Here is a 24,287-nt window from a genome sequence, read left to right on the forward strand (position 1 = left end):
GTGCCTTTATTCGAATACCACTCTTTTCTCATTTCTCTGTTGCTATTGTTCTATGACATTCCTGATTCTCCTTGATTTTGTACTAACTGTTTCCTAAATTTCTATTGGTCGTCTGTCTACATGCAGACATGTTGCTTCACATCTCTACATCTTGGGACACATAAAATGCACATGCAGATATCCCCTGGCTGCCTAGTTGATCATTTACTATAATTAATAGATATTATTATACTCGGTTACATGAATGTTGCTTTTTCTACTACTTCTGGACTCTGTATTGTAAAGGCACATATCATTTTGTCTCTCTGTCGTGTATCATTTCCTTTGAATGCATGATGTAGTTTGTTCTCAATATGTGCCCGGGAAAAACAGTCCTTTGAATTTGTTGTCACGTGATGTGGTCAGTAAAGTTATCTTTAAGGCCATTGGTCAAATAATCTGTAATATCAGGATTCAAATCCTAAAATCTTTAAATGTTCCACTAATTGTAACAATCATTAAAACAACCAGGCTGGATGATAAATCCGAAAATTAATTTCCCTTAAAATCGCGATAATGATTCTGATAATGATTGTATAGCAGGCAGATAAGATCACGCGTGCCATATCTTGCACAGTCCTGTGGACACATTTGCATCCACAAATATTCCTCTCTTCTTTAGTCCATTTGGGTGTTTAACTCTTCAAGGCTAAAAGATGAGTTCTAAATGTGGTTATCAGAGAGCACTGATGTCTTTGTGTCACCCCTGTTAAATATGGCTCACATGGAAAGTTAATTTCAGAAGGCAATGCTGCCGCTACCTTGGCTTTACCAATTCTTGATCTTCCCTTTGTCTTTTAAAACATGCAAAATATTGGCTGTTAAGTTTGTCCGTGGGATAAACATCCATTGATTGGGGATCTATATACCAAACCAGTGAGCCCAACAGCCTTGTATTCTCTTTAACATATTTTAACCATTGAATTTGGTTTGCCACCTCACTTTTGGATAAATGATTTCACAGGTTTGGTTAAGACCTGCAGCGGGATTAGTCCATATTGCAACACATACTAAAAGGGTTTGGGGGGCGTGGCTTGGAGCCCACGCGATGCAGTCGCTCCTCTAAAGCCGCCCGTGGACTGCCCGCTGCTATAGCAAAATTTGTGCGGTTCCTCTGGCTTACACGATCCACCGACGCCAGCTATGTGGATCGGAACCGATGGGGCACTAGTAGCTCAAAGATGAAAGCCAGGAGAAAGAGCACTGTGTCCGTACTCGCCGCCTGAATCCCGGTCCCCTCCCTGCCGCTCAAGGAATTCAAGATGGCGGGCGCACGTATGAATGCGTACGCAGCCGGGAGTTGGAGGCGAGCCTCCCCGTAACACACAGGCCGTAGGGGACGGACGAGCATCCAGACATCCAGGCAAGAAGCGAGGACTGTTTCTGTCTGCCTGCGGGGGGCGGCCCGGGCTCTCCTGGGACCGCCGGGGAGTGCCGCATGCATCAAGGATTGGCGGGGGATTCCCTGCGGAGTGATCTCCTTGCCTGGCCCCCGTTTTGTGCTCCCTCTCCTCCCTCTTCCTCCTGGGGTGCCCCGGCCCACGCCGCTTTACAGCTACAAGCCCGGCGGACGGAGACCTACTCGGGCTGCATTGGTGGCTCCTCTGAGTGCCCGGTGGAGCCTACCTTCCGGTCTATAGACATTTGCAATGGCCCTTAAAGCGACTCAATTCCTTGGAGCGGGGACAGGAGACGCTCCCCCCATACAACGGTTGGCTGCGGGAGCCTTCAGCAGGAGCTCCTTGAGAGCACTCTATCGCACCTCACCGCTTCCCTGAGTCTACAACCAGTGCCCGACCCGAATCCGAATTAAAGGTAGGCTTAGCCTGCATGCTCTTCTCCCTGAGCCTTTCCTGGGGCGCCCCGGCCCACGACCCTGCTTCCCGCGGATAAGGCCTATAACCCGCACGGGTAGCGCTCCCTAGCCTCTCGCGGGGATCTGGGGGCCCCTGAGTGGCTCTCGTAGCAACTCTCCTTCACTGCTACAGTGCTCCCGGTGGCCACTGACCCGCCGTCGACAACCAGCGCAATGACTAAGCAACAAAAGACCACCAAGTCCTCGGACATAGCAACACTGCTGATCGCATCCGACAAAGCTAAGAAACAGGACCCCTGCTCCTCTATTTCACGGGAATCCCTAGACAACAAGGGACCTCTGGCGACCAAAGAAGACATACATGAATTCATGGCGGATATCAAATCAGAATTCCGCTCTTGTATGATGGAACTTACTACTAAGATGGAAAGTACGGATAAAAGGGTCTCGGAGGTTGAACAAAGAGTGGGAGTTCTTGAGGACCATATCCAAGATCATGCCTCCGCCCTAACTGTGGTCCAACGCTCAATTACACTTCTGCAAGACAAGTACGACATCCTAGAATACAAGCAGGAAGACCTGGAAGATAGGGCCCGGCGCAACAACCTCCGTATTCGGGGGGTTCCTACTTCGATCCCAGACAAGGGGTTGGCTGAATACGTGGGCCTCTTCTTCCAGTCTCTCCTCCCTGACCTTGGAGATTCACAGCTTCTCCTAGATCGCACCCACAGGCTGAACCCCCGTCACGGAGTGAAGTCAGGTGGCCCCCCTGACGTCATCACTAGGGTGCACTTCTTTACCACGAAGGACGCCATCTCGGCGATAAGCCGCTCCAAAGACGAAATGACATTCCAAGGGACCTCCCTCCAGATCTTTCAGGATCTTTCCCCTCTTACTCTCCAAAAGAGGAGAGCCCTCCGCCCACTAACCACTCTTCTTCAAGCCCAAAAAATCTGCTACAGATGGCTCTTTCCCACAGCCTTGCAATTTTCCTATAAGGGCTCACTAAGTAAAATTAGCCACCTGGAAGATACTGAAAACATCCTGCGCCGAGATGCTTCCAGGCCTTCGCCTTCCCTGCCCTCCGAGGCAACGGCTGACTCAGACCTTGTGGCCTCCCCTAACCTCACACAAAATTCCTGGTCGAGGGTTACCAGATTCCGGAGGAGGAAGTAGCCGGATGCGGTCCCATGATGGAGCCACCACTTTCTGTCCCGGCTCGTCAGTCCGGCACCATGAAGCCTATCAGCACCCACAGGAACACAGATGAGCTCCATCCCCAAAGCAGCAGGCATTATTCCACGGCCCATGCCCGGTTCCAAGGCACAGTCCACCTATGAGTCCTTGGAACGATCCACTGAGACTACCTGTAAGATTAGCCATGTTGGCTACATACTGTTCTGTGGCCCCGTTGGCCAGGGGAGGCTCTAGACCTACAAAAGGTCCGCCACCCCCAGTTAAAACTCGGCCCTCCCGTTGGCGGCCTGAGCAAAAACCCCATAGGCAGGTTAATGAATGGCCATACACTCCGCGACATGATGGCTGATCCCTCTACGTCTCCCCCTCTCCCCCAGGACTTGTCAGTGGCCCCGGAACTAGCCCCGGAACATCGGACTTTGAGGTTCGTCTCCCTGAATGTCAAGGGACTGAATTCACCCGTCAAACGCAAGTCCATCCTACAGAAGCTTCAGAATGATGATGCAGCAGTAGCTATGCTACAGGAAACCCATCTGCTGCCGGCAGACCACAGCCGCCTACGCTCCCGAAACTTCCCGAAGCAACTCTTTGCATCTGGGAACTCCAAGAGGGGTGGCACGGCTATCCTATTTGGGAGGGGACTGAACCCTCAGATTCTAGACTCCATAAACTGCCCGGAGGGGTGGTACATGGCGGTGAAATGCCTGCTGCTGGGACATCGCTACTCTATAATCTCTGTATACGCACCCAACTCAGTCCAGGCGCTGTTCTATGAGTCCCTGAGTATGACTCTCTCTCCTTTTCTGGAGGGCCAGATAGTGATTGGTGGGGACTTCAATGGGGTCCCCACGAAAGACAAGTCGCACCCGCCCAGTGCCGGAGACCTCACTATAGCCCTGGCTCTCCTGCAACTATTCAGAACTTTGGGGGTGGTGGACTCATGGAGGGTACTCCACCCATCCGAAAGAGACTTTTCCTTTTATTCTTATGTCCACAGAACCTTCTCCAGGATAAATCTTCTCCTAGTATCCCCGCATATCTTCACATTCATCAACAATGTGACAATCGGCTCCAGAATCTTGTCTGATCACGCCCCGGTGACCTAAGAAATCCGAGTGCAGGAACCGTCTAACCCCCAACAGCACAGATGGACACTATATGATCCGATTCTTAACGAGATGCCACTCAGAGACGCGATCGCAACCACGATCACCAACTTTTTTAAGGAGAACCCCAGCGAAGACACCTCCACTGCCAACAATTGGGACGCAATGAAGGCAGTAGTGCGAGGAGAACTGATTGCGCAAGGAGCGGCCTATCACAGGCATAAACAACAAACTCGCCAGGGTCTTGAGGAAGAACTTAAAAAAGCAGAAAGGACCCATAAGGAGAAGGGCTGGACCCCTAAAACTTAGCGGGCCATCCGGATAGCGCAAAAAAAGATCGAGGCCCACTACGCCGAACACACTGCCCACCAAATGGCAAAAGCTAAAGTTTTATTATGCTAAGAACAACAAAGCGAATAAGTTACTGGTGGCCAAACTTGCCAAGGCGAAGAGGAACAACACGATTGTGGGCCTGCGGGACCAACAAGGCAAGGTCCATTACGCTGACCAGGACAAACTACAGCTCACAACGACTCACCTGACCCAGGTGATGACTGCTCCGGTACGGGATATGAAGGAACAGAGGGAATACCTACGGAGGGCAGCGTTTCCCCGGCTAAAAATAACAGCCCGTGACTCTCTGGAGGCGCTGATTACCGACGAGGAAGGGGACGAGGCAATAAAAGCCCTTAAATCCCGAGCCCCCGGCCCTGATGGATATACAACCAGGTTTTACAAGATTTTCAAACCCCAATTATTAGCGCCTCTGGTACAGTTTTTTAACTCGTTCAGGAGCACGGGCACTATAACCCCGTCCATGCAGGAGTCAATTACGGTCTTACTACCTAAACCTGGAAGCGATCCGAAGAAACCTTCATCATATAGACCCATTGCCCTGCTCAACATAGATGCTAATATATACCCTAAAATCTTAGCAACACGACTATCTCAGTTCTTGCCGGAGATAATCAGTGCGGATCAGAGTGGCTTTCTCAGACACCGCTCCATGGCCGACATCATTCGAAGGGCCTTAGACCTGGTGGAACTTCCCTCCCGAGACTCCTGGGAGCTGGTGCTTCTGGCCCTGGACGCAACCAAGGCGTTCGACAAAGTGGATTGGACTTTTATGAGGCTCACCCTTGAGGTCTTTGGATTTGGCCCAGAATTCTGCACTATGACGCTGGCAAACTACAAAGCTCCCAAAACCCTTCTCAGAGTTAATGGCACCCTTTCCTCCCCTATCAACCTAACTTGCGGAACCAGACAGGGATGCCCACTGTCGCCGCTCCTCTTCGCACTAATCATGGAACCGTTTGCCCAACAGATCAGGTTGAACCCTGCAATCGAAGGCTTTCAATCAGACCCGGCACACCACAAGCTGGCCCTCTATGCAGACGATGTCCTCCTGACTATCACAAAGCCTCCTTCCCCCCTCCCTCAAGCCCTGGCTGAGATAGTGAGCTATGGAAGGGTCACCGGCTTTGCCATCAACTTCCGGAAATCAGCTGCCATGGGAGTGGGTCTGACCCGGGAAGACCGAGAAGCCCTAATCCCTCTGTGCCCAATACAATGGACAACCAAGGGAATCAGCTACTTAGGAGTCCAGATCCCGGGCAATCCAAGCTAGGTCTATCGGGCTAATTTCTCCCCACTATTTACAAACTTGGAGGCAGATTTAAAACGCTGGGCGGCACAAGAGATATCACTGATAGGCCGTATTACAGCCTGTAAAATGAACTTACTACCGAGATTTCTGTACGCTTGCTCCTCACTCCAGCCCTTCAACACCTACAGAAGAAAATGCTGCAGTTTATTTGGAGGGGGGGAAAAAACCCAGAATCCCTAAATCCACGATGCTGGGCAGCGCGAAACTCGGTGGCCTTGGGGACCCAGACCTACAGAAATACCAAATGGCAGCTCAGCTGTCCTGTATCCAATTGTGGCAAATCCTTACCAACCGCCTTAGATGGGTGGACCTCGAACAGGCGCAACTACCCCTCCCGCTGCGCTTTCTCCCACATATCCCCCCTCTGGAACGGTGACAGTGGCGGAATCTTTTGGCGACCACCAAACACACCATTTCGGTATGGGACAAGGCGTTGAAACAGAAAAGGATCCCGACGGGTCGCAGCCCCCTCTTCCTGGTGTTTATGAACCCGACCTTTTCACCTGGTCTGTCTGCCCGGAATTTTAAGTCCTGGATTGCAGGAGGCCTGGAGACCCTGGGACAACTTTTTGAAGGGGGCCAACCCTGCACCTTTGAGCGATGCAAAGAACTCTTTAGGATCCAGGAACAGGATAGATTCACATATACCCAGCTGCGCCACTGGTGCACCCATCCACAGACTCGCCAGGCAGCTATTCGCCCCCCCCCCACAGCCATCGAATTGACCCTTAATGAGCTCCCGCCCCGAGGGAGAATCACCACTCTATGCAAACGCCTCCAAATGGATTTCTTAACCTCCAAGACTCGGTATATGGCCCTATGGGAGGCGGACCTGGGCCGTCCGATTAAAGACCAACAGTGGGTTGACATCTGGTCCCGGGCTCACACCTCTTCATCCTGCATCACAAACAGAGAATGCGCCTACAAGATCTTCCTCCGTTGGTACTACCCTCCCCTAAGACTTCATCACATGAACCCCACACTCGACCCACAATGCTGGAGACAATGCGGCCAAATAGGCTCATTCTTCCACATGTGGTGGTCCTGCCCCAAGGCTCAAGCCTTTTGGAAACAATGCTTAGCGACGATAGCAGACATCACTCAGGTGCGACTGCCCTTGGACCCCAAACCTATTCTTCTTGGAGCACCGATCCCCGGGATCTACCCAAGGTCTTGTCCTAAGGCCAAACTATTAACCCAATGCTTACTGGCAGGCAGGAACGTGATAGCCCGCACCTGGAAAACAACGTAAGGCCCGCTCATGCCTTTCTGGTGGATGAAAGTCTTGGACATCTTGATCGCTTTGAAGGTGACGGCTGCCGGGGCAGGCATTTTACACAACATCTGGGGTCCGGCTTTGGACTTTGACCAAAGGTTCCCGGCCATGACATTCAAGCCCCAACTGGCCAGGAGAACTGTTCAAGATGGAGATCCCCAGCGGGGGCGTGAAGACGGAACTTAAGACCTGAGGGTGGGGTGGGAAGAGCGTCAAGTGGTATTGCTTTATGCTTCATGTCGCAAGTGATTAAGCTTTGTATTGTCATAACCTGCCTGTTTAAAATCAACATGTTTAAAAAAAAAAAGGGTTTGCGTCTATTTGACCTAAAACATTTGACCTAATCACATTTGATCAAAGTTATTTGACCTTTCATTTCGTCTAAAATGGGGGTGAGACCCCGCAACCTCCACCCCATTTCCCCTCAACCTAATCTATACCCTTACTGACCCCATATATATATTTAATTAAATTTAACCAAAAAAAAGTTCAACAACTATCGATCAAATGTTTTAGGTCAAATGTTTTTAGGTCATTTATGCTAATACCCTTAAAAGAGGCGTTAGCCACGGGTAATCAGGGAGGTACATTGTACACAACTACAAACGAACAGAAGATGTCGGAACCCGTGGTGGTAATCCCAATTATTTTCTTTAAAATGCTTTCTCACATACTCCCAATGGGTTTATATTAGTATAGCCCCAAAGACCGGAACCATATCCCACAGTTTGTACATTTTCTCTATAGACACACATTTCTTTCTCTATAGACACGGAAGTGCTTTATTGAAAAATTACCAAAATGTTTTGCAAAACAGTAACTCACTAAGGAAGACTTAATGTGGAGTTGCTCCTTGACTGTCCAAATCTTTTGCAAATGTGCCCATCAAACCAACATTACCTCACATGCACAGTCTATTTGGTGGAAAATCCTTTTTTTTTTGTTTTATTTAAATCTTTTTATTAACGAAAACGATCATACAGTAAATACAATAACACAACAAATGCAAATCGGGAGGAACAAAGCAAATCATGGGCCGGGAGGTTCATATGGAAGAGGCCTAATCCACCGGATCCCACTTATCTAGTCCAAACGTTTCAACAACAAAAAAAGATATGGTTGGACCACCCGCTGACCCCCCGGACCCTCACGGAGGCACAACTAATGTGTTGTCCCTCAAATAAAATAACAAATTACCCTAACTATTCTGGGGTACACCTGTTCTTCCCTAGCTTGTTTCATTCCTCATATCCTGGAAACGGTAAACCTGGGGTATGTGCGTGTCATGTGTGTTTGTGTTAGCCTCTGTCGTGAGATGAGTAGTGCATGGAGCTGCCCCAACCATGATTTCTTTAGGATATCCGTCCCTTTAGGAGCCACTAAGCAAATCTGCAGGGTTTTTTGATTTGTGCTAAAAAAACATGAATTCCCTTTAACTAAGGGTTTTCACTGAATGTTAATGCTTTTTAGATGGACCTAATCATGATGTCCCTTTCCCCAAGGTTTTCGGAATGATTCTATTTTAATGATATATGCTAATATACCTGCTGTTCCCACAGTGCATGGTATGTGGCCATACCCAGTGGCCATTTTGTCTTGGTCATGATCTTCAGCAATGCCCTGGGTACCGCCTCACCACTCGATAGGACCACTTTGTACAACCTGAAGCCAGTGCACACTTTGCTGAAGCCATGGCCTCAGGCATGCTCTGAGCACCCCCCACTATGACCATTGGCCTGCAGCGTTGGCCAATGTTCTGTGGCCATGCCCCTGACACACCCTAGTCATCTAGAGTGACAAATAGCAATGTCCAGTGGCCAATTTAGATAGTCATGGCTTCCAAACATGCCACCACGTGTCTCCAATCCATCCATTGTGCTCACTCCATTGGACATGGCCCTCTCCCCATCTGGTCTTGACTACAGGAAGTACGAACATCACTCAAATTTTGTAGTGTACCGGGAATCGGTCAAAAAGACCAACTTCAAAAGCCTGAATGGGAGATTTGGGGTGAATTTCTGCCATTCGAAAATGCCGAAGGGCCGAAAAGTTCTACCAAATCCCCCATTCAGGGGTGGGGACTGCAGGGGTATCGCCCGCACCCTTGCTCACTATAGTGTGAGTGAGGGTTGCGGAGGTGTTCCCTGCAGCTGGTCCTGGAAAAAATAAAAAAAAGGAAAGGACCCTGCGGTGCCGATTCACAATAAAGGAATTGAAAGGGAACAGGCATCGCAGGAACACAGCGATTCGGCAGCAAGGTATGTAGAGTGATGGGGGTGTGGTGGGGGTGTGATGGGGGTGTGATGGAGGTGTGGGCAAGGGCGGGGGCCAAGTCGGAAATGTTCAGGGGAGAAAAGACCACAGGTTTTTTCAGTAAAAATAATCTTTGGTCTTTTCTCCGTCAGAGGCTTTCAACCCAGATCCGTTTAGAGTACAGGTAGAAGGTTTGTGTATAGCCAATGCTTTTCAAACCAGGAAGCCCTGTTCCAAAAGTATCTTATTTCAAAAGGAAACCAATGAAAGGAGAACGAGATGAGGTTCATGTTTGAGTTTACCTTCTCCAAACAATCAATTCACTGCAGGGCAAGAGGCATATTTTTAAAGTGCAGCTGCATGCAGAAGGTTCATAGTCATATGCTGTGAGAATGAGCAAGCTGGTCCTTCATGGACAAATGAATCCACATGTATAGTTTTCTATGCAAAAGAAAGTGCCCAGAACAAGTCAATGAAGCCACTGTGGTGGTAATCCTCTCCTGTGATTACACAAGTAAAAAAGGCAAACCTACTGCAGTGGACCTGCGAGTCCCAAAAAGCAGGCTGCTTTTTTCTCTTATGTGGAGCTTTGCAAGTACCAATAATAGAGTGGCAGCTCCCAGGTGGTAGCCAAGCTCCAATAACAATACCTGAAGATAAAGTTGGCTATTGGCAACCTACTGGTAGATGACGACACCATATTCGGTAAACCGATCTTAAGCTCGCTCTCAATGAGGACTAACTAGCACAGGATACTGTGGCAAGGCATCAGATGCAGGAGTTGGCACATAGATGGCATGATTCAAAGTGAGATTTATTTATCCCTAACTCTAGAGGGATTCCCCTATCTAATAAACAATAATCTCGTGTCAGTTTAGCCAGAATGTCCGTTCAACTAATAAATCTGTCCTCCGTCCAAATTCCTGATCTGCTCCTATCACTACTAACAGAAAATCACTAAATACTAATCAGGCGGATGCCTCCCTCCTCCTGATTAACAAAAGGCTTTAACCTTCCAACACTAAACACTTTGAATTCAAATCAGGACGCCAGGAGAATGGCTCCCTTCTCGTGACTCAGTTCCAACAAGGATTTCCAAGGTTTTAGTTTGTCTATTACTCTAGAGTACAATTTGCCAAGCAGGAGAATGTCTCCCTTCTTCTGGTATGAATAGTTCCTTGGTACGATCAACAAACACTTTCCATCAGACGTTGTAACTCCTGCCGCAATTCCTCCAATGGGTGTTGGACATTCCTCCATTGCACCCTGCGTTATGGTCCAATGATCCTCTCTTTGGCTCTCTGATGATTTATCAATGATTCCCAACTTTGAACAGTATCCGTCTTGATGAGATTGGAACGAGGGAGATTACTTTTGACCCACAATATACAGTTCTTTTCTTCAGTAGTTTCTTCACTGCTGCGCCAAGGGAGACCGTGCCGATTACAGTTTCTTTCATAATTAGTGTTGTCTCTGCCACTGGGCAGAGGGAGATTACTCCCAATGCACAGATTGCAGTTTCTTTCCCCAGTAACCTTGTCTCTGCCACGGGGCTGAGAGAGATTACTTCCGATGCAAAGGTTACAGTTTCTTTCACCAGTAGCCTTGTCTCTGCCGCTGGGCCAAGGGATAATACTCCTGGGTTGAGGAAGAATACTCCTGATGCACAGATTGCGGTTTCTTTCACTAGCAACCTTTCACTCCACAACCCTCATTATTCCCACCACATCTCCTATGCCTCCCTTTACCTTCCTCTGGGCTGCAGCATATTGCCGGTTCTTCTTGAGACTGGGGTCTATGTTGGTGGCTGCTCTGCTTTTTCTGTTCTGTTTCTGCTGTTCCACAATGGCTCTACGGTCCTCGTCTCCGCACGGTCTCAGCGTAGGTGTTTGACTGAATGGTCTACCTTGTCGAGGTCATGGCACCGCCTCTCCTCTCTGGACTTACGCTAAGGTCTTCTCCTGCTAGACTCCCACAGGGCTATCTCAGACTGATGCCGGTGTCCTCCATTCTGCAGTCTCCACTCCTACTGATGTTTTCAGATGGACTTGACACTTTGTTAAGTCCTTTGTTTCTTTGTATACAATGATGTCAGTACCTCTCCTGCGGACTATCAGAGTCCTTTATCACTTTCAAGGGATTGATCTTCATACCTTCTCGAACCTCCTCGCCTCACTACTTGAGGAATCTACCAAGTTACAATATAACATGCTGCTACTTTGAAAAGTGTTCTAAGACTGTGGTTGGTAGCTTGGGGTTTCCGATGAAAGGGGCTCAGGGAAGGGAACCACAGAATCAAGGTTTCCATTCCCAAGATTGGAATCCTCCCCTATGGAAGGTCCTCCTGCCGCATTTTACCACCGCTAGGGAGATTATTGCTTAGCTCCCGCTCCTCCCTCGCCTTACAGGGAAGGTCTCCCTCCTGGGGAGAAGTGATGTCATCCACTGATTCATCACAATTCACACAGCAGAAAGGATGTGCATACCTCTGAACCACTCAGCAGGTCACTGGCAAGGAGAGACATGGAGGGACATGGAGAAAATCATTAAAACAGATTGACATCTGTCAGGGTGCCTCTTGGCAAATTAATTTTGTAATTCAGCTTTCATTAAATGCATAGCTTGTACCATTGAAACCTAATTCATAAAAGTATCTTTCCAAAAAGGTCTTGGAGAGCAACGCACTAACATGTTTTCATTGTTTTTTCATTATGAAATAGTTACCATACTTATGGGGTTTGCAAACCGCAGGGAGATATGGGATAATTTGCCACTGTTAGTGCATGCTCCCGGCCCCCCGTGACACCACATATGAGAATGTCCTACACGTAGCACTGTCACCAAGTGTCTTTTTAAAAACTTTCTCTACAAGTACATTTTCATAAATAGGAAATAGAACTATTCGCTATGACACGTTTCTTTTATAATTGTGTAGTTCACATAGACCTATGTACTTCTGAGCTTTTGAATGATGGGATTTCTATAGAACCAAGCTCTTCCCTCTCTGCAATGATTATGGGCAAATATACATTTGTAAAGGCAATAATTGAACTCTAGGCTCTAAATGGGCGCCTGAATGTGTAGCACAGTATCTTCATGTGTTATTATAGTTACTGGGTAAGGTGGGTCTAGTGTGTGTCCCTTGATCCACACCCCTGCTTCCCAGCGGATAACAAAATATGCATTTCCAATCATTGTGTAGGTCATTGTTTATTATTAGCACACGTAGATTGTCAAGACACATCCCCCCTGAGAGGACCTTTCTTTTATTTGTATGTTTTGCTGGGACATCCCAATTGCAAGCTTGAAAGAGAAACATGAAAGAGAAAGCTAAATCATGGGAACATGCTTTTGCTTTCTTATAGAGAAACCGTTTACTTTTACATGGCACCCAATGCATACTTGTATTAAACCTGTTTGAGTTCAACTAAGTTTGCAATTAGAATGCTTAATATATGAGCACTCTCATGTTCTGTCAATACTACAAAATAAAGCACTTTCAATTAACTAACTTAGTTGCCTATTTACTTTTCCCATTATAAAGTAAAATATGTTTCTTCGCCACATGTATTTTTGCCACCATTGTGTGCTAATAGTCTTATTGACCTCAGGAGGGGTCATGATTGCTTGGGATAGTTACACTTGCCCAACGTCTGGCCCTCAGCTTCACCTCAGGCCATAACCTGGTGGTGGGCCATTATCCCACGATATTAACCCCTCCCTCGATCTATAAGACTATATTAGCATTGTGGGCAGTGCAGCCTTCTACATCCACCTCACACACAGGCACTGCTTTCTCATTACCATTTGCTTAAAGACCCGTGAAGGAATAGGAGCATGCATGAAAGTGGTGAATTTGTGCAGCACGCAGCACCAGGCAGTGATCTGACAGACATTTTGCAGAGCATAATAGAGGACCCCATCTATGATGTGCACAGCTTTAGTACTCCATTAGGAGCTTAACACACTGCTTTGTATCCGTGGTTGTGAGATTGAGCCATCGAGTGGATATAGTCAATATAGAATGGTTCGCACAACTTAGTCATTGTGACAATGTATAGTTAGGCGCTATTGCGAGCCTAGGGGATTCATGAGATGTTGAGCATAAGCTCTCCGGAGAATGCATGGGACATTTGTTGATTGGGGGTTGTTTGTGATATAATTAATTATCATTTTATCTTAGCTTGTATGATCTGCGTATTTGTTCAGTGTTGAAATCTGAGGTTTTGGAAGATGTAATCAGTGGCTTTTGGAGTAACTAAATGTTCATGGGTAACATTTCCGGCCCCAACTCGAAAGCCATTTGTAGATGTGGGCACTGATGTTACCGAGAGACGTCGCAGTGCTAGCATCGGGGTATGTCCGCTGATGTTCTTCAAAATGTCCCCATAATCTTCTTCAGGATCTGGCTGAAGGCAACTTGCAAGAGGTCTCTGTCATTCTAGCAGTGACACACGTGGTATCACTATCCTGAATTGGATGTCAAGATGCTGGTCAGGGTTTATGTCTTTGAGAGGGATCTGGTTTGTGCCTACATCCAGTCAATAATATAGCCTTATAGACCATAGGAGGTGTCATTATTGCAGGATAATGACCCACCACCAAGTTATGGCCCGAGGCAAAGCCGACGGCCATAATTTGGAGAAAGGTCATTATCCAAGTGATAATGACCCCTCCTGAGGTATATAAGGCTAGTAGCACATGGTGGTAGTAGCAATACATGTTTTGGCGTTTTGGCGGTAAAGTGAGAAAATGTATTTTAATAGTGAGTGAAGGAAATAGACAAACTGAGTCTGTTATTAAATGTGGTTTATGTTGTATTATTTAAAAAACAATGTTATGTTCATAAATTAGGCATGTTAATTGTAAACTTGGTTAATCTGAAGCAGGTTTAACATAAGCATGAACTAGTTGTCACTTAAAACTAAACACTATTAGAAAGTGAATTAATGTTCTTATGTTTTAGCGTTCTCTTTAGTGGGGTAAATTAAATATTGCACCAAAAAAGTTCTCCCAGGAGGTGTATTGATGAAAGGAATCTTGACTGTAAATTGCATTGTTGTTTCTGTGTTTCCTTTTGGAATTCAGAATGTTCAGAGCGCGCTCAATACCATACACTTATTACATGTCACCTACAGACCGATACAAAATGACAACGTTCGAAGCCAACAGCATTTTATTTCTGCATGAGTTGTGGACATACACGAGCCATGGACAGAGCAAATCTGCAGCTTGATGACGTGGCAACCGTAGCCATAATTGGGCAGGCGATGAAGACGGTTTGTTGGCACAAACATGAGCAGACATAAGGATGTGCAAATCTTCCATCAAGCTCTGTCCAGGGGGGAGGTGCGCCCAGTTCCTGGCTCAGTGTGGAGATAAGAAAGTCACAAAGGTTAGTGAGTGAAAGAGTTCGGTTATCAGCAGAAGCACCCCATGTAAGATCAGTGGGGGATTGCAAAGTGCCTCTGAGAGGCACCCCATAGCAATAAGGGAGAGAGACCAGCAAAGGCGGGGGTTAGGGGGCATAGCCCTGGATCTTTTGGCTGTAGCCCTGGATAGACGCTAAGGGGCTACAACCAAAAGGCTAGCTAGCCCCAAGTCCTGACAGTCCCGACCAGGGTCGGACTGGGGCATAACATCGTCTCTGGCACCAATGAAAAGAGGCCCACAGTTGCAAATAGAAATTCATTCCTTTTATGACAGACTGTTTGAATAGTACCCAAGGGGGAGGTTTTTGATAAAATGTGACACAAATTGTGCCTTTAAAAAAATATGTATTCTGTAACACCAGTCAAAACTACTAGCCGTTTTCTGAAGTAACTTATCAAACTGGGCCAAAGAAGTGGCCCACCTTGACCACAAAACTGGCCCACACTAGCATTTTGTGTTTTTGTGTCGGGCATTGTGCTATTGCCCTATAGGCCAGTCCGAGCCTGGTCCCGACATTAGCGGAGCCCTGAACTTTTACAAACATAGCAACACCCCTGGAGGCCAGCAGGCAAGGTAGCAATATGCGTCCCCACTCCATCCTCTCCCAGCTAGAAGTCGAAGGTCCACACTTCCGGGACGTGAGCGCCTATAGAGCGACCAACCGCACGTGTGGGAAGAAGCGGCTTCACCTGACAGCGAGCTGGGGAGATGGCGCATCGATGAAGCGCAATGAAATATTCATGCCCTTTTTTATAGCCCAGTCGTCACATACCATGGGGGTACTAACAACTGTTATTGGACCATTAAAAACCGTCGCCCCCCAGTGCCTGCCTGTCTATGAATATTTCACGGAGGCCTTGTCAAATATTAACGCTGTGCTCACTGTAGCGTTTGCTCTTCTTTTTCGTTTGTCTTTGGATGCCTGGAATTTGTTTTATTTTGGACTGGATCCACTTCTTTTGAAGCCAAATATTCTACTTCGCTTGGGTAGTTTTAGTCCTAACACAAGTAGAAGTTTACATTCGACAAAGGCTAATTTATTTATTTAGGCATTTATATAAGCGCACCAAGCCCATGGACATCTCTGCGCTGGTTACAGAGGATAGAAACATAGGAGGAATGCAACAGAAGAAACAGTAGTATTTGATATCTTATTTATTTGACCGAGACTTTAGCCCTTCTGGGATTGATGGACGGCAACTGAATTAATGCGTTACAAGACCTATACATTATACGAGGCCAAAGCTGCCATGGCAAGCTCGAAATTAAAAAGATAAGCCATTCTAATGCCGTAAACTTTCCAAACAGTGTGTCGTGCAAAATGCATGCAAACGCATTATGGCATTGAAACACTTGTGTATAGGCGCGTTATGAATGCCATATCATATCATGTTGGGTATGAATACAAATGTCAGTGACAAGTATTGTATGTAAGAAATTGACCTGATCTACAACATATTGTAGACTTCACACATTACGGCCCTGTCCTGAACCCATTGGCCAAGACAAGCTCCCTTTTCCGCTACGTGCCCCACACCTACCCAGTCGCTCACTCTTGCTTGGCCCCCATTATAGATTCGAATCACCCTACCTCACCCGCCGACATTGACCCACCATGCAACAGAATGAAGCTTGTGGAACGCCACCAATCCGTGGGTCTACAGCTAAACATTTGATAGGCACCCATTCGCCACCCACGTGCACAGGCAGCGCGTCATGACCCACGGAGAACCAACACTCATCACAACTCAAACAGCTCACTCGAGGCCTAGCCCCACTCTCAGTCGGGAAACTGTCCTCGCTTGCCAAGTTATAGCACCCTCGGATTCGAGTTAAATTCATTCTGTTATTGCTTCTCTTTAGGGTTTTTACTCCATTGTTACAGATTCCTGGGTGTTGCCTTCAGGGTTCCACACAATTTTTGGGGTTTCTTTTCAATGTTGTTTTCCAAATAAACAATTACTTTTTTATTCGCGTTCTTTGGATTTTGCAACTGATTAAAATTAGAGTAAAATTAGAGTATTAGACCTCGATTGTAGCTAGTCAAAGATGGCTAGTAGACAGAGGTAAACTCCTATTTGTTTAGGGGGAGAATTTTGGAGATCTGCTTTAGTTATTATATATCTGTGAGCTCCATTCCCCTATCAATAAAAAGTCAGAGATCCCATCTTAATGTCGGGATCAGAAGAGGGGGTCTGATGTAGGGACCTTCCTGATCCGTATTAGTCTACTCAGATCACACGAAAAGCCGACCTGTTTCAGTGGTGTAGCAGTAAGTGTAACCACTTTCTCCAGGGCTGGAGACTCGCACTAGATGTGTGCGGTCGGATTTCTTCTGGTTATTGACTGAAATTGAAGTATTCAGGAATAGGAGAACGCCCCAATAGAGCTGTGACAACTCCCCTCTATCAGGGTAGTGGAATCGAGCTGATATTTTCCTGTCTCGAAACCAAACATGTACCATCCTTCATTGAAAAGGTGTATGTACATCAGACTGCCAGCCTATTTACACCTCCAAGAAGGCAACAGCACTACCTGCCAATTCCCCCCAAAGCAACTGCTGTGTTACACATCTTGTTACTTAAAGCATGACTGCATCCTGAAGCAACTGCTGCGGTACATGTCGTGTTACTTAAAGCATGCCTGCATCCTGATGCAACTGCTGCGGTACACATCTCGTTACTTAAAGCAGGCTGGCATCCTGCAGCAACTGCTGCTGTACATAATTAAAACGTGCCTGCATCCTGAAGCAACTGCTGCGGTACACATCTCGTTACTTAAAGCAGGCCTGCATCCTGCAGCAACTGCTGCTGTACATAATTAAAACGTGCCTGCATCCTGAAGCAACTGCTGCGGTACACATCTCGTTACTTAAAGCAGGCCTGCATCCTGCAGCAACTGCTGCTGTACATAATTAAAACGTGCCTGCATCCTGAAGCAACTGCTGCGGTACACATCTTGTTACTTAAAGCAGGCCTGCACCCTGAAGCAACTGCTGCTGTACATAATTAAAGCGTGCCTGCATCCTGAAGCAACTGCTGCGGTACACATCTTGTTACTTAAAGTGTGCCTGCATCCTCTTTTCATCCAAAAGATGTTTTGTTACATTTTGTGAATGAACAAAGCAATGAAGGATTTAGATTCAGACAAAGAGGTGGCTTTTCTGTTTGCTCAATAATTGTCTGGTGGACACCTGGATGAGGAGCACTGTGTATCGGCTAGCTCATGGCTGCCACTTTTTGTGGGGATCTTTCTCACTGAAAATCCTTCAGGCAAGCATTTCCAGCGAGAAAAAAGATCTGTCCAAATGTTGCTCCCAAGTACAGTAGCCTACAAGTGTTTGTGCGGTGTAAGATACTTGCAGCCCTGACACCAACTTTGATCATGCTGTATTCATTGAGAGCATTAGGGATCAATAACTGTTGAGCTACAGTGAGCTGTGAAGTTTTGCATGTAGTGTTAGGGTCTAGGTGCGTCAATCCTGGCCTCTGTCTGGTGTTGCTGTGTTAGGATCTAGGCGCGTCAGTCCTAGCCTCTGTCTGCTGTTGTGGTGTTAGGACCTGGGTGCGTCAATCCTAGCCTGTGTCTGGTGTTGCGGTGTTAGGATCTAGGTGCATCAGTCCTAGCATCTGTCTGGTGTTGCAGTATTAGTATCTGGGTGCGTCAATCCTAGCCTGTGTCTGTTGTTGTGGTGTTCGGATCTAGACGCATCAGTCCTAGCATCGGTCTGTTGTTGCGGTGTCAGGATCTGGGTGCGTTAATCCTAGCCTGTGTCTGGTGTTGTAGTGTTTGGATCTAGGTGCGTCAATCCTGACCTCCCTCTGGTGTTGCGGTGTTAGGATCTAGGCACGTCAGTCCTAGCATCTGTCTGGTGTTGCGGTCTTAGGATCTGGGTGCGTAAATCCTAGCCTCTGTCTGGTGTTGTGGTGTTAGGATCTAGGTGCATCAATCCTAGTCTCTGTCTGGTGTTGCGGTGTTAGGATCTAGGCGCTTTAGTCCTAGCCTCTTTCTGGTGTTGTGGTGTTAGGATCTAGGAGCATCAGTTCTAGCCTCGGTCTGGTGACGCAGTGTTAGGGTCTGGGTGCGTCAGTCTTAGCCTCTGTCTGTTGTTGCAGATTTAGGATCTAGGCACGTCAATCCTAGCCTCTGTTTGGTGTCGAAGTGTTAGGGTCTGGGTCCGTCAGTACTAGCCTCTGTCTGGTGTTGCAGTGTTAGGATCTGGGTGCGTCAATCCTAGCCTCTGTCTGGTGTCTAAGTTTGAGACTCATGCTACTGGTCTGTAGGTTTTCACTTTGCGGGTGGTGGCTTTGTTTCTGTCTTTAAATCAATGTGTAAAATAGTGCTGGCCTTTAACAATAAGATCATAACCTCAAGCAGAAATGCATGCTTTCAGCTAATTTACATACCTGGACGGCATTGCTCTGTGATCCTCACCTAGTGGTGTATTTGCAGGAAAGGCTTCTGGGTGGTCGTGGCGTGTGATTGCTTGCTGAAATGGCCTTTTCTATTCTAACATTTCAAGTAGAAGTGTATTTTTCATACCTTTTTTAAACTCACCATATCATGGATGGTGTTTGCTAAGCATACTTCAATGATCCAATCACAAGGATGTCAGTCTATACCGCAATGATAATCTCTAACGCGGGTGAAATACATGTGTGGTTTTCTGCATTCTTCAGAGCTGTATTTGTATTTTATTGAATTTATGTGGTACTTTCACCAAAGCACTTAACAAGGTTTAAACAGCGGTACAAAATCAAAAAATGTGTGTGGATTAGGAGCGAGGCGAGGGGTTTGAAAGAACGAAAACGAGATTGGGCGCAAGGAGTATTAAGGGCAGAAAGAGAACATTGAGACAGAGATTACAGAAAACGGAATGGTCTATAAAATGATGAAATATGTGAAGGATAATGTGGAGCAAGACTGTGGGGGTCATTACGACCGGGCGCAAAGGGATACCGGGCACCGGTAAGGACACTGGTGCCAGTAATCCCTTTGCGCCCTATTCCGAGGTCCCTTTGCGGGTCCTTCCCTTAACGCCTGGTTTTAGCAGGCGTTAAGGACGGGACCCGCAAAGGGATACCAGGGTCAATAACGGTACCGTAATTTACGGTACCGTTATTGCCGCCTTCCCCTTCTCATTGAGCCCTGTGGGGGCTCACATGGGAATGGGGATTGACATTTTCATTCCCTTTAGGTCCCGCAAAGGTCGTACTAGACTGGTAAATCCCCATTGAACGAGGGCGGACACGGTACCGGTGATGGTGCTAGTCGTGGCGCTAAAAGCGCCACGACTAGCACCAACCTCGGAATGAGGCCCTGTGAATGCATTTGAAAAATGTACAAAGAAAGTGAAATGGAAGACGGGAGTCTAAGGCAAATAAGAGAGGAGCATGGAAAGAGGACAAAGATAAATCAAATTGTATATTATAGGTGGAGTTAAGAGGATCAAGTTGATAATCTAGAAGACCAACTAGGAGGGAAGCGGTAGAGTCAAGATGGGAAAAGACAAAAGAGGGGTTCAAGAGTTTAGTGGCATGAAAAGAAAAGCAAGAATGAGCTTTGCCAATGTTATAGCAGTGAAAGCAACAGGAATGTAGTGTTTGACTCAAGATATGGAGAATTTTATTTATATTTTATTTGTTTATTTAAAATGCACCGAAAGCCTGCAGGCATTGGGGCGCAAGAATGTAGCCTTGAAAGTAGCAACTGGGCTCCGAGCAGAAAGGGAGCGAGGGACAGGGGGAAGGAGCAAAAGAAAGGCTATGTGCAAGGAGAGTAGGGGGAATACGTAAAGGGGGGAAGAAAAGAAACCTCAACTTTGGAAGCATTGAGATGTAGAAAGCGGGAAATCACCCAAGACTGAACAGCATTAAGACAGGCTGAGCGAGATGCATGAAGAAGAGAAAGAGATGAAAATCTGCATAGAGATGACATGTGAGGACGATAGAGGAAATAACAGACGACAGGGGGACGCTGTAAAGAGAGAAAAGGAGAGGGTTAAGACAGAGCCTTGAGGTGAACCAATACCAAAGCAAAAGTAGAAGATAATTTACCTGCCTAATAAAGAACACAACTGTACTTTTCCTGCCCATGGTACAGCAATAGATGACTAGGATGCTATCTTATAGTCTTTTTTCCACTCATCCTGTCATTTCTAATTTAGTCTTTCTACACTTGCTACTACCTTCATTGTATCCCTGCCATCCTTCTTTATTCATCTATGCCTGTTCAATGATCATGTTCAGCCACTACTTCCTGTAGAATCGACAGTCCATCTAATCATTCTTCCGTCTTCTGTGTTTTCTTGCAGGTGGATTGAAGCCATGAAAGAAGCAACTGTATTATAGCAGTTCCTATCCCCGTGATTTAGGATATAGACGGTCTTAGATTTATATACATTCCTAATATCTGCGTCGTGTTTCAAGAAGACAAGCACTACACTGACAATTTTCTGGCTACCAGCTGAACTTGGACCCAGCCTGGGTGTCTGCTGCTCTCGATTTTATTGCCATTTGATACCTTCATTCCTCAGTGGTGCACACTTTTACAAGAGGACCTTCATGCCCAAGCAGTATTTGTGAATAAAAACCTTTTTTTTATGCATAAGTGAGTTTACAATGAAAACTGCAAGGGATCCCAACTTGGAGCAGCAAGGAAACTTGATCAAAGTTGGCATAAGTGTGCAAGGCCAAGCAGAGACCAGCAAATCATAAGGACTTTGCTTTAATCATCAGTAAGCGGGCGAGTCAATGACCACATAGGAACGGAAAGAATGCTTGAAGCCAGAATTCTACGAAATATAGATTTCCCCTTTTTCAATAATGCTTCAGAAATCACGGAAGGCTGGATGGATTACTCCCAGTCAGGGGCTAAGATGCCTTGGTGCTACCGTCAAGGGACAGGCCTACAAATTAACGCAAGATAGGTTTTGCTTTGTACAGGAGATACTTGTAAAAAATAATTAAAGTATGGGCAATTCAGCCACCTTTTCTTTCCTCATCACCTATATGTTACATGCATTTTGTGTATAAAGAAAGTTATTTATGGACCATTTCCAATGGGAGCTGGAAACATTGTGAATTCTTCATCCACAGGGGAAACCGAGTTGGTGTATGATTCCATCATGGATTCAGTGGCGTGTCCAGACTCTTTGGACTGGGTTGGCCCAAGTGGGGCATCGACTTATGCAGCGGTGGTTGAAATACGCGCCCGCGAGCGCACGCACCCACACACACACATCTGGATAGGGGTCGCACATACCACCGCAGGTCACTCCCTGGACACGCCTATGGCGCCAATATGCATCAGCCTTCTCCAAATGGTGAGACAATTGTGTGTTCCCCATTCCCAGTTGAATTCTGAAGCAGGACACCCTACCACCAACATCTGGACTGAAGTCACCAACTCCTTTCAATTAGACCTATACTAGCCCACAATCTGGCCACAGTGCCTGGACCTCTTGGGCGAGACTTAAGTCGCCAAAAAACAGTTACAGGTTTTGTAACCTTAAAATAAATTACTCTTAAACCCTTTTCAGCTCCAACTCACACAGTTATATTCCTCCAACAGGATGTGACACTTGAAAAAGAGATTATGTTAATTCGGCACGTGATACGCCATAGCTTCTCAGAATTATCCGAAGCCCCTGACCGGTCAAATGAACATATTTAAGGTGGTAGGAGCGAGAAAGGGCCTTACATTATAGTATACAATCCACACAAACTTGTGCAATCTTTAGTCATAATTCATAGTTTGTTACTGTTGGAAAAACAGGCAAATTTACCGAAAAACTGCACTTTAAGTAAACAATCTGCTTTGATGGAATTGCGCGAGCGGATTATTTGCTCTTGGTTACTGCTTATCAAAAATGTCTCTTTCCCGCCTTGGTGCCCATTTCTGGCTGCTATGTGATCATCCACCTTTCAGAATTCCGGGAGCATGTTCGACTGCTGCTTGTTCTCATGGTTGCCTTAGTTGAAGTCCCAATCGTCCGCTATTCCTTGAGCTGTATAGTGGTTCCGTTGCTGGGAAAACTGGAATGGTTGTCCGTTAAACAAAATGGGTGAATGCCCAAAATTGCTCCATTGGTTTGGAAATTGCGCATGCAAGGAAGTGCTATGCAAATTCATGCAAATGAACCAGAGCATGTTTAGTAGTACATTTTTTCCTTGGACAAATTTGTGAAAACTGAGTACCATTTTGGTACCTATAAGGTATGGACATAATTTGCCCCCTTTTTTTTATCTATACCTGAATTTTCACTTCTTCAGCTCATTACACAGGTTCACTGGGCACACATGTTAGCCATCCTGTGTGCTGCGAATGGTTGCCCAGGTAAACCCCAGAGTTAATCGATGTAACCAATACTTTGATGTGAATAGAAATACAACTTCATGATATTTCAGGGAACATATTGTCATAACCAACTTGTCGTACTCTGGAGCCAAGGGCCCTATCGATGAGCAGCGAATGAAGAAGTTATTTTGGGACTGTGGGGCTATTACTAAGATACTACCACTTCAGTAAATGTTGGGTGACTCTGACCTTTGCAATGGATGCTGCCAATGAAAATACTGTAACTAGAAACCGCTCTTGTTAAGTTGTTTAAAGTTTTAATAAATATCACATTTTTTGTGTCTTGATGTCTGTCCACTTGAAAAAAGAATATGTGCTCTAAAGTTGTTTCCATCGTCAAAGAGAGACATCTTCATGCCCAATACTGTATCATCTGCTGTTTATACATTAGTGGTTTTGAACTATTGCCTATAGTTGGTGCACATTGATAGGGTGACCTGAATAATCTCTATAATTCCTGCAGTTTGGACAATGTGACAAGTCAACCCTGAGAAGCTAGAGGATTGGAAAATGGGGGCCATTGACGGTTGCTGGCCAGAGAGGCGTATACACAGGAACCACCATGGCTCCATCCCATCCCTAGTTTTCTACACTACCAGACCACCGAAGAGCCCCTTCATGGACCTAGCGCCATAGCATGCAGTTAGAAAAGAAAGACAATTGGAAGTCTGCAAACATGGCATGTGAGCATCGGTGCACTGGGGTACGAGGCAGGTGTGCGGGTTTGGTTCGTTGGCAGGACCACAGACTAAACTTGCACAGGCTTGAAAAAGCTTGCACTCAGAACTTCAGTGCATGTAGTCAAACAGGCGGGGGAACAACTGAACATGCCGCTGGTGGCTTACTGCACCGAGAAGGCCATGAGGGAAGGTCCGCCTGACTCTAAGCTGGCCGACCGTCCTTACATCTACTCGGTAGCCTGCGCCACAGCCCACTTCATAGCACAAGAGCAAACACTTGCAAGTGGTGTAGTTGGTACACATCCCCGCCAATCAGGACTCCTGCTCTCAATGTTCTGGCATCTGCCAAGGTTTTACCACTCCCAAGCCCTTTGAGGGAAACAGGAGGAAGCCAAAACCCAAGGGGACATTGGGAGTTTGTCGGCAGACATGGAGATACGTTAGGAAGGGATACAGACGAGAG

The 24,287-nt window shown here is 46.5% G+C and overlaps 1 protein-coding gene across 3 annotated transcripts in view; it reads left to right on the top strand.

Moving 5' to 3' along the window:
* Nucleotides 1-23,431, top strand: part of FGD5 (FYVE, RhoGEF and PH domain containing 5) — a 640,152-nt gene extending 616,721 nt beyond the window's left edge. For all 3 annotated transcript variants that reach the window (XM_069643415.1, XM_069643418.1, XM_069643416.1), the window contains one exon: nt 21,100-23,431. In XM_069643415.1, coding sequence (XP_069499516.1) covers nt 21,100-21,136 — 37 coding nt within the window. In that variant the 3' untranslated portion in view covers nt 21,137-23,431. The remainder of the gene's footprint in view (nt 1-21,099) is intronic.
* The last annotated feature ends 856 nt before the right edge of the window (nt 23,432-24,287 follow it).

Source organism: Ambystoma mexicanum, chromosome 2p (assembly GCF_040938575.1).
Source record: "Ambystoma mexicanum isolate Mex_15411 chromosome 2p, UKY_AmexF1_1, whole genome shotgun sequence".
NCBI lineage: Eukaryota > Metazoa > Chordata > Amphibia > Caudata > Ambystomatidae > Ambystoma > Ambystoma mexicanum.